The following is a 10,758-nucleotide window of genomic DNA, read 5'->3' as shown; positions in this document are numbered from 1 at the left end:
ACAGAGACAGCAAACTAACTCAGTGAAGCTCGATAGTTATTACTGTGTGGACCTTGAACCAGTGACTTGGGAGAGATCCGGACCCAGTGGCTGGACCAGTTGGGAACCACCGCTTTAGAGGCTAAAGGCTGACACCTGCTGTGTGAAGTAAAGAACATTTTTATTGTGTCCAAAATAATTTTTGCCCATTTTATCCCAAATACTGTTGGGATATCAGAATTTATCCTTAGCATAAATTAATGTTATAGTTTGCACTTTTAGTATAGGAAATTGAAAATTGAAATCTTTCGATTTACTGGTCCATCTACGTCCCAACCCTCACCTATGGTCGTGAGCTATGAGTAATGACCAAAAATGGGGTCGTGGATACAAGCGGCCGAAATGAGTTTCTTCAGAGGAGTGGCTGGGCTCAGCCTTAGAGATAAGGTAAGGAGCTTGGATATCCGGAGGGAGCTCAAAGTGGACCTGCTGCCCCTTTGCGTCGAAAGGGATCAGTTGAAGCAGTTTGGGCATCTGATCAGGATGCCTCCTGAGTGCCTTCCGTTAGAGGTGTTTCAGGCACATCTCACGGGTAGAAGGCCCCAGGGCAGACCCAGAACACGCTGGAGGGATTATACATCTCATCTGGCCTGAGAACGCCTTGGGGTCCCCCAGGAGGAGCTGGAAAGTGTTGCTGGGGAGAGGGACGTCTGGGGTGCTTTGCTCAGCCTGCTGCCCTCGCGATACGGCCTTGGATAAGTGGATGAAAATGGATGGATGGATGGATTGACTTTTAATATAAATAAGGTGCCAGGGACCTTGTTTATCAAAAAAAGTGCCAGGGGTGGATCCCCCTGACACCCAACAGAGGTCCAGAGTGAGCCCTAAATGTCCTCAAATTTTAGAGTGCTTTCAGACCTAGAGTCGTCTTGCTTTGATCCGAATCGGACTAATTTTGTCACAAATTTGTATAATTGCCTAGAGTTGGTTCGTGTTCTCACGGCACCATTTACAAGCAGACCAGATCAAATGCCTTGTGCATTTGATTGGTCAGAATTTCCATGTCGGAAAATCCAGGAAGTAAACAAAACATTGAAGAATTGAAGAAGAATGAAGAACACATTCTAATGTCACAGTAGAGGGACAACTACGCAGGTTGATTTTAGCGCTGGTCATCATGGACTATATTGCTGTCATTGTTCATTTTAGTCAAACCATACAGTTTGAAAACGAGGCGCGGCTCCAACTAGAAAACAATGTTTTGATGCATTGGATGTGCTGAATGTGCATATTAAGGCAGTACAGGAGGAGGTGCACATTAATAATCCTCCAGGACTGTAACATGCTCATGTTTAACCCAAACAATGTGTCATGTGACTGCAGTTGGTTCAGATCCAGGTCGGAACACGTTCTCACCACAAATGAACCGCACCAGAGTTCATTTGTAACCAAGACCACCTCTTCAAGAAGGTCTCAGTGTATTTATTCACAATTCAAGACCTTTTAAAAAGCACAGTCGGTTGCATGTAAGAGGAATTTAAGCAGTTGCCTGTGCTGAAGAAAAAAAAATTGCATGTCAAACACTGTTTTTGCACATTTGGTTTTTTTCTGTCGTGACTTTATTTATTTATTTGTGACTAAAATAAATATAAACACATGCATTGTCCCAGTATTGCCTTGGTAGGCTCTTCAGCTCGCGTGCTCGCGTATTTTGCATAGGTGCGCGCTCCCGCGTCCGCGCTCCCGCTGTTTAATAACGTGGTCTCCTCAGGTCCAATCATATATTTGTAACGGCGGTCCAAAGCGCGCACCCGTCAGCGGAGCAGAGGAGAGGACAGAAGGCGGCAGAAAGACAAATAACGCCCAATTAACCGATTTTCCTGAAGCCCCGCACACAAAATACAGCCAGGATGTCAGAGGAAAAGCCAAAGGTAAGATTTAAACCTTTTAAAAGCTGTGGATTTGTAGCGATGGCTCAGTCGAGCTCCTGCCAAACCATTTCTCAGATGTGCAATCTAAAATGGCCTGGTTTGCACGTTTCTCTGAATCGGCGCAGTGTTTGTTTCGCAAATGAATGAGCGCCCGCACATCCATATTTAAATTTATATGCTCCTACACATCACCCTGTAGATGGAAATATGAGATACACTCTCCTATTAGGCATAGTCTCGAAGATTGGGAGCAGAAACGTCCATTACACCATGATTGTCATTTGCGGATTTTTTTCTTTGTCGAAACGGGACCACGTTAACGTTGTGTCCGCAACGCCGCAAATGCCGCAACTGCTGCAGCGACAAAAGAGCGCTAATGGAGGTGACGCACGAATATAAAAACTACAGTAGCCGTGTTTTTATTGTTGTTTTCTAATATACCGGTGCTTGTTGTGCCCCAGTACAACAAAACAAAACAGCTAGCAGCGTTAGCCGGCAGCTATACCCAGCATCGGTCTCAAAGGGCTGCCGTGCCAGCTAGCTAGCCCGGAGCTAATCACGCTAACGTTAGCATCTGTGGTTGAAGCAACATATTGAGACCTGACTGCGTTATTCTGCTCAATGTAAGTTTGTTTTGGCATAAATATCTACACAGCAGTGTTACCATTAATTCACCACACGTCGCATTTACATTAAAGTGTCTTTTAAAGTTGCAGCTAATGTAATAGGTAGCTTGCAGTCTGGTAGCTTAGTTAGCATTAGCTTTCTAACAGTGCACTGTTTATACAGTAGGTCTGTGACTGTAGTGTAGTGCCTGTGGTCTGTGTCACCTGAAACCCCTTTGTCTCTGCAGGAGGGAGTAAAGACTGAGAACGATCACATCAACCTAAAGGTTGCAGGGCAAGATGGGTCGGTGGTCCAGTTCAAAATCAAAAGACACACACCGCTCAGCAAACTAATGAAGGCGTACTGTGAACGACAGGTGAGCTGAAAGCCCAAATAACTGCTTTTACCTTTCCTCCTCTCCAGCAGCATACAATTATTTGGGATTTTCTGTAACACCACAGTCAACCTCCCCATTAGTTGCACACTTCACCTTGTAAGTGATGCATGGATTCATCCTTGTGTCTGTTGTGTTGCTCCTGCAGGGTCTCGCAATAAGGCAGATCAGGTTCAGGTTTGATGGCCAGCCTATCAATGAGACGGATACACCTGCACAGGTAAGATACAATGCTCTGTCCCCCATTATATTCTCTTAAAACCTTAGGGAAATTATTTTTCTACACACTTTAGAGCAGCCTTTCACAATTTGAGGGACGATTATGTAACATAGGCTGCACACTGCAGGCATTCAATGTCTGTCAGGTCTTATATTTCCATCTGTGCATTATTTTACCTGTCCAGTTATTGTTTATATCCACTAACTTGAACCTTCTGCTCCTCTCAGCTGGAGATGGAAGATGAAGACACCATAGATGTTTTCCAGCAGCAGACAGGCGGGCACTGCTAAGCCCTCACCACCTCATCGACGGCCACCTTCAGACCACGCCCTCAGCCACCTTCACTGTCCCTCCCCTCCCCATCGCTCCTCTCAGCCTGTTATTATTATTATTATTAATATTATTATTATTTCTTCAGTTTAAAGATGTCTGTCATGGTTTTCTCGTCAGGTGTGTCGGGGGAGGGGGCTCCTCAGCTGTTTATGTACTGTCTCAGCCAGGATTGAACTTTTGTGCGTGTCAACAGTCACTCCGCCGGCTAATCAGGACAACATTTCCGTCTGGCACCGCAGGCAGTGATTGGACCAACAGCGCGTCACAGCTGTTCCTGGTTTGTCAGTGCTTCTCATTCACTCTCCAGTGAAAGCTTAGTATCCAGTAGTTTGTCACGGTTTTCATCCATCAGGGGTCGAATGCGAAGGCTCTGCAAGTTTTTGTCCGGGGGTCACAGTCAGTTGGGCATGAAAATGTTTTGAAGTGGAAGCACGATCTGAACTTAATACACACCTGCCTTCCATTTCACTTCGCTTTCGTGTTTGTTTGTTTTTTCTTGTCTGAACAGTGACTCCTGTTCTTCTGTCAAAAAAGGTATTTTAATTCTCTCTGCATTTTAGGTGCTTTTGCTAAAGAGTTCTGCAATGTTTTTGTATTTTTTTGAAATTTTTTTTCTTAAGAATTAACACCCAGGGGGCTTGTTGATTTGTTTTTCTGTACAGAAGTATCAGAGTGGATGTTAGATAAAAGTTGTGGGGCTTGGACCAATACTCCAAAGACCGAACTTCTATTTCATATTTGATGTACTTGGATCACTCTAAAACTGCAAGGTCAAAACTGTCACATTTTAAGGGAGTTTGTATTTCATTAATGTTATTTGCTTCCTCTTTGACTTCTACTAATAGAGAGGTTCTCTGTGGGTATGCGTGGTACAGACTATTATTCGCTCATACAGACAAATGCCTGTTCGGGGGAGGGAAATTTAATTCATCCTTTGTTGGAGTTGGTTGGGTTCTGGCTGTGTAAGGGTAGTTTGACGTGGAAGACATAACTTTTGTTTTCTTTCCCTATTTGCGATAAAGTGGCCAGTGGCCTGTCCCTACGGTGTTCTTACAAGCGGCTCTGCTTGTGGGTTTTACATTTTGGGGGGTGAACGTAGAGGGTGGGCTGCGGGTGTGGATAACTGGAAGGTGGTTCCTTAACACTGTTTTGGGATCAGCTGTCTCATCTCTGTATTGTCCTTGCGAGTGTAGGCTGATGGGACAGCTGATTCTAGACATGTGTTGAATTGGAGCAGCTTCCAGTTTGAGCAAAGATGCCCAGTGTGAGTCAGTATGTTTTTGTTAACACAATTTGAAGACACTTTTCACCGCTGTGTCAACTATCGAGCTGTTTTCTCGTGTATAAAGAGCAGGTCATTTGTTCAAAACCCCGACTTCAGTGATGCAAACAGCGGCAGTATGTTAAGTGGTGATGAGTGTCTCCAATATTTAACAGTTCGGAGAAGGATGCATGCAGTTTGTTGCATATCGGGAGGGCAGAGAGGCCAACCAATGGAGTTTGGGAGATAAGTGTTCTGTACCCACAGGGCCCCGTTCTTCATACGCAGAAAACCGAGTTGGCTTGATTTGATTGTCGATGGTCTGACATGAGCTTGGATTTTCAGTTCAGTCTGGATAAAAATGCAAGAGTTGTTGGAGCGCGTAGTCCTCGCGCTCAAAGCCTGTGAAACTGCAAGCTCATTCAGAGTGAGTTGGATCATGACAACACTTTTCAGTTACCTGATTTTAATTCCATTTTCAGATGAGGCTTTCCTTTTTTACGAGGCACTATTGGTTCATGTTGTTGTAACTGAACAGGGGAGTAGTCATACAAAACAAAAAATAAAACCAATGCATTAAAAAACACAAAAAACCCTTTAATTTGGCTCAGTATGAACCCCACAGTTATTTTGACAGTTGCAATATTAATTCTTGCATTATACCGTATTTACAGTGATGCAACACAAGCTCCAGTTGCAAGTAATCTTTAAAATGTTTCCATAAGCTTAAGTGTAGTTTTCCCAGCCACATTAGAAAGGTTAATTTTAAACGGTAATTAGTTAACGACATGTTCAGCTCTATATTTGTATGTGTTCTACTTAAAAGTTAATCCCAACAGCTTAACAGTTTTAATTGAATATTTATCACGAGTGTTTGAAAGAGCTTCACTGTACTGCTTTTGCTGTTTGAATTAATACTGTCCTCTCTGGCTCAAATCAGTCTAAAAATAAACTTTATTTAAGGATCCCCAACTCTCATCCTTCCCGCAGTCATTCATCAACAAGCATTAAAACTCTTGAGGATGTGCCTCTGCACAAGCCAAGTCACAAGTAGCGAACCGGTTTTAGCTTTCCTGTTTCACAAAATAAGAGCACAGTTTTCAACACAGCCTTCCACTTGCACTTGAAGAACCGAGATAGCCGGGCAAGGATCTTTTGAGCTGGCTAACATTCGAGCTAAGTCATGTAAATGTATGAAGAACGGGGCCCACGTCTTGTCATGTTATTTGTTTCTCTACTGATTTGTACATTATTTGTGGTCTTTTACTACTGTATACAATAAATATAGTTTGGTACTCAGATTTGCTGTCATGTGCATCATTTTGTATTCAAGAACTAGTTTCCTTACCAGTTGACTCGTCTACAGTGAAGAAAACACTGTCAAAATTGAGCACAATTTAATTTATAAGTTTGAACATTGTCCAAAAACGTTATTCATCTACAACAGTAACTGCAATAAAGTGATGGAAAAAAAGACTAAAAATAACTTGCAGCAATGTCTATCAAGGATTATAAACGACAGTAAAAAGACAAAGTTATTTAACTAGAATAGAGTCTGCCGTAAAGGACAGATACATAGGCTAACGACAGCAACAATAAAACAGTAAAATGTAGAAAATCATGTCAACTAACCAAAGCAGCAACACTGTAGTACAAGCATATCATCAAGCACACACTTGAAACAATCTAACAATACATACCTATCTTATTGAAATACCTCTTGTAATTTGTTACATCTGTTTGGTGCGAAGAAACAAAAAGCTAATTTACCAAGCTTTAAACTAATCTGAGGAGTTTCAAGGGATAACAATTCCTGTGAGTGTGTGGTGAGCGGTGGATTTGATTTTATAAAGACATAAGACCTTTAAAAACAAAATGAGACAATGTTTTACCTACCAAATTGTATTTTAAAGGCCACTGAAATAGGCAAATTGGAGCTCTGCATTGGCTTTTTGCACAGTGCATTATGAACATTGCACATTATCCTACAAAACATGACAACACCTCAGTAAAAAAAAAAAATATCGATTGAAAATGAAATTCTTAAGGAAAATCTTTAGGAAACCTGCATCAATTAAATCAATGGTAATAACAATGATAACTTTGTTTGTAGAGCATTTTTCAAAGAAAATACAGAGCAAAAGTGATACTAATAAGACACAAGCATATATGTCACTAACATACAGTATACACTCAAACACATATACCTGTAAGGATACATATACACATGGCTGCAAATACACACACTCCCATACACACAGTAAGTCTATCAAGCGTCAGGAAAGGCCAATCTGTAAAAGTAAGGTTTCAGATGAGATTTAAAGACGTGAACAGAGTCAGCTGATCTGATGCTCAGTGCGAGGCTATTCCAAAGCGGAGGAGCAAGAACTGAAAAGGCCTGATCACCCTTTGTCTTTAACCTGGACTCTGGAACAGTTAGAAGACCCAGACTAGAGGACCCAAGGGGCCTGTTTAGATGATATGGTGTGAGAAGCTCAGTTATATACTCCGGTGCCAGATCGTTGAGAGCCTTGTAGGTGATTAAAACTTGAAATGAATTCTATAAGAGACTGGAAACCCCAAAATGGGTGTCAATATGGTAGCAAAATAGCATTGACTAGTTGAATAATTGTGCACATCTCTAATTTAATTGCTATACAGCTATCCCTTGGGATTCTTCTAGGATGCTTAACGGGGTAAAAATTGAATGAGTCTGTCCTCTAAAAACATTGATTCCGTTTTCCAATTCAGTTTTATGTCAAATGTGTAGCTGCAACAGAGAGAGTAATTTGTCATCTTATTTTAGCGGTGACATCACTGTTTCCTGTAGTCTTTTAACAGCCAATCAAAGTGCTGGATGCAAAGTGCTGCACAAAGAAGACAATTGATTTTATAAATTTTTTAAGAAAGGATGGTAAAAAGAGCAGCACCCATCAGTGCCACAGAGTTTATAGCCTGATCCAGCTTGCAATGCCTCTCTGTCTTGTTTATTACTACGACACCTTTGCAAATCTTGCAGATAGAGACTCCTGTACATGTGTGAAGGCACAGCTGAACCTGTGACATTTGGTCATGTGACGTACGGGTCAACCATTTGACCTCACTGCTGCCTGGTATACTGTACATGTATACTGTCACTTTGCAAGACAGGGTTTGAGTTCCCACTGAGGCCCTGTCTGCTAAAAATGTAGCGCTGCGGATGGAAACGCCACGTGTGTCTTGAAGGACATAGACAGCTAGGTGGTGCCAGTGAACTATGATGGTGTCACGTCTGTCTGGTTTGGTTTCAGTCAATGATAAATCAACCTCAAACATCACACATTTGTCCAAATATAAATTAAAAATATCTGAAATGCAGAGACACAAGAAACTACAAAGAGCAAGAAGAGTTCTGTGGAAAATTACAGCATGGCTAGGGAAAAAACAAAAGTTAAAATAACATTTCCGCAGTGGCCCTGAAACATAAACGTATCCAGACTTCCCTCAGAGACAACGGATCACTAATCTTCATGAGGCAGGCTAAATAAAGACATGTCGATATATTTAGTCTGGTCATTATCTCATATAGCGTATTCATTTCCAGATCGTCCTTTATCAGCTGACACTGATTGATTTACAGCCCCAGATCTCATCTCACTCACTGACTGAATGGTCGCATTCAACACAGCTGCAGCAGCGATAAGACCAACAGCAGCAGATGATGACTCAAACCAGGAATAAGGAAAAGCGTGAGCACGAGTGGACAATCATTCACTTTTCTGCATCCAAACACTGAAACTCATACACATGCCGTGCCTGGAAGGAAGAAAGATTAATGAATGGATAGAGGAAGGAGATATCTCGCATCCTGATCTGAGTGTGCAGTCTATGCTCTTAATGTGGAAGAGAAGAAGAGAGACAAAGTGCATTTGCCTTGTAAATGTGCCGGTCGGTGGATGAGAGGATTCAGAGAGATCTGACACAGGCTGAGATGCCGACGTCTTTCAAAACAGGCTGTTTTTTTTACACGAGAGCTCAACAAACCAGGGTCAAACAGATTTTGTAGTATCAAAAGGAAATATTTACAAGTCAAATTTCCTGTGATTCACCCAATTCAACCAGGTTAAATTATGCCAGAAAAGTATTTGCATATTTTATGTGACCCATGCTCCACTGTTGCAGTACTCAAGATCAGTCTCAAGACATCTTTTAGGAGGTCTCGACTGCATGTCTATTTGTCTCGTATCGGTCTGAGGCAAAAAGGAGTCAGAATGATATGTCAAGACCAGTCAATAAGACCACAGCCATGGGAAACTGCCTGGACAAAAAAGAGTGTTGAACAGATGGTTAAGTTGATTTGCACTGCCTTTTGATTTTTAGAAGACATTTCTCATGGCTCACTGATACACGCACACACACACACACACATATATATACAATATATACAATATGGCATTAAAAGAGGCAAATGAAGTGGAAGACTCTGGAAATCAACTGAGGGAGACCCTCATTTTCAATGATGCCAAGCATGAACAAAGACATTAAAACAATCACTACGCAAACAAAGAACCATCATACGTATCAGTGAAATCACACAAAACAACAAACAACAATCGCAATAAATGATCGCTAAAAGTAGAAAGACAGGATGACGAACATGCTAAAGTGTAGATGTATAGTTAAAAGCATCAAGCAAGATCAGAAATAAGGCATTTAAACAGCCATAAAGGTGGCAGAGTGTCCAGGTTTAAGGTCTTTTGCAGATTATTCCATGGATAAGGAGCACTGTAAGAGAATGACATTTGTCCTAGTTAAGGGAGTGTGAAGCTACAACCTATTCTGTGATAGGTTATTATATAAATGTGGATGTTTCAGATCAATTTTAAGATTGTCTATAGTTTGCAAGGGTGTAATTTCAACATTGGTAGGGACACATTTTAGGTGTGGGGTCTGGGGGTCCTTCCCTAAGACATTTTGAGTGTCAAACACTTTATTTCCTGCATTCTGGGGAACTTTATGCACCAGTTTATGGTAGAAATGTGTTTATTTATATAAAGGAAATCACAAACTCCAGGTGACAGGTGACAAAATACAAAATATAATAGAATGAAATGGAGTAAGGCTCTCAAGAATTTTGTGTAGCTTTCAAATATTTGATACATGAGTTCATTTTAAAGATACAAAATGACTGGCCAGCTCAGTACAGTGCAGGCAGGCAGTACAAAAATGCATCCAAGGCACTTTGACTGGAGCTGAAATTTTTTTATTAATACAGAGATAACCAAAGTGTTTCAACTAGAGAGTCTTCATCAGAGTGTTTTACCGGCCAGTCCTTTTTTATCCTTAAGTGGCATCCTTGAAGAGCACCTGATTCATTAACAACTAACCACACAGGGCCTTAACCCAGTGCAGCACTCCCCATGTTTCCCTCATGAATTCATTTTAATTCATTTTAAAACGACTAAAATTTAAAGGTCATATGTATTTCAGCAAGATTTCTGCTCACTTTCAAAAGTTGATGCACATTCAGAACATATCTCACTGTTCTCTGAGAGGTCAAAAATAAAGTTGAAGCGGAAATAAAGTGGAAACATTATGAGAATAAAGTCCTAATGTAATGAGAATGGAGTCGAAATGTTTCAGGAGTAGAGCCTGCTGCTGTATTACATTATAGCTCTGCTGGTTTCGTATCCTTCTAGACCATCTGATAGACATGTCTGGATGAGACAAAGTTTAAGGGACTCTGCACTGCTCTTCATCGAAGCTTCAATACCTAAACTTCCTGAAAACACTTCTGATGAGGCCAGAATTGAAAAATAATATGCACTATCCCTTACTGAATCAATACACGATGTGATTTGTCCTGTATCCTCTTGCAAAGAAGTGTTAGAATGAGAATAATGGGAACAGGTTTGCTCAAATGATTGGGACAATTCTGTCCTTCTAAAAATAATGGCAGGGTCATGTCCTTAGCATTCATATGCAAACCTCCACCCTTGATGGTTTGCATGTTCCATGTTTTATGATCATGCAGTCTGGGACTGATCTGGTTTTA

The 10,758-nt window shown here is 41.2% G+C and overlaps 1 protein-coding gene across 1 annotated transcript; it reads left to right on the top strand.

Moving 5' to 3' along the window:
* Window positions 1-1,751: 1,751 nt before the first annotated feature.
* Window positions 1,752-6,025, top strand: sumo3a (small ubiquitin like modifier 3a). Its single transcript, XM_033643197.2, has 4 exons — window positions 1,752-1,910; window positions 2,764-2,892; window positions 3,059-3,130; window positions 3,358-6,025. Exons 1-4 carry the CDS (start codon window positions 1,890-1,892, stop codon window positions 3,418-3,420), a joined length of 285 nt encoding a protein of 94 aa, XP_033499088.1. The 5' UTR covers window positions 1,752-1,889; the 3' UTR covers window positions 3,421-6,025.
* The last annotated feature ends 4,733 nt before the right edge of the window (window positions 6,026-10,758 follow it).

The sequence above is a fragment of the Epinephelus lanceolatus genome, chromosome 15 (assembly GCF_041903045.1).
Source record: "Epinephelus lanceolatus isolate andai-2023 chromosome 15, ASM4190304v1, whole genome shotgun sequence".
NCBI lineage: Eukaryota > Metazoa > Chordata > Actinopteri > Perciformes > Serranidae > Epinephelus > Epinephelus lanceolatus.
Note: the sequence above shows the minus strand (reverse complement) of the source record. Positions and strands in the feature narration are given on the sequence as shown.

Excerpts from the sequence above, each read along its gene's own strand:
- sumo3a (XM_033643197.2), top strand. The coding sequence starts at position 1,890 with ATGTCAGAGGAAAAGCCAAAG. Across the intron at positions 2,893-3,058 it reads AGGCGTACTGTGAACGACAG|GGTCTCGCAATAAGGCAGAT; the intron begins GTGAGCTGAAAG and ends TTGCTCCTGCAG. Across the intron at positions 3,131-3,357 it reads AGACGGATACACCTGCACAG|CTGGAGATGGAAGATGAAGA; the intron begins GTAAGATACAAT and ends TGCTCCTCTCAG.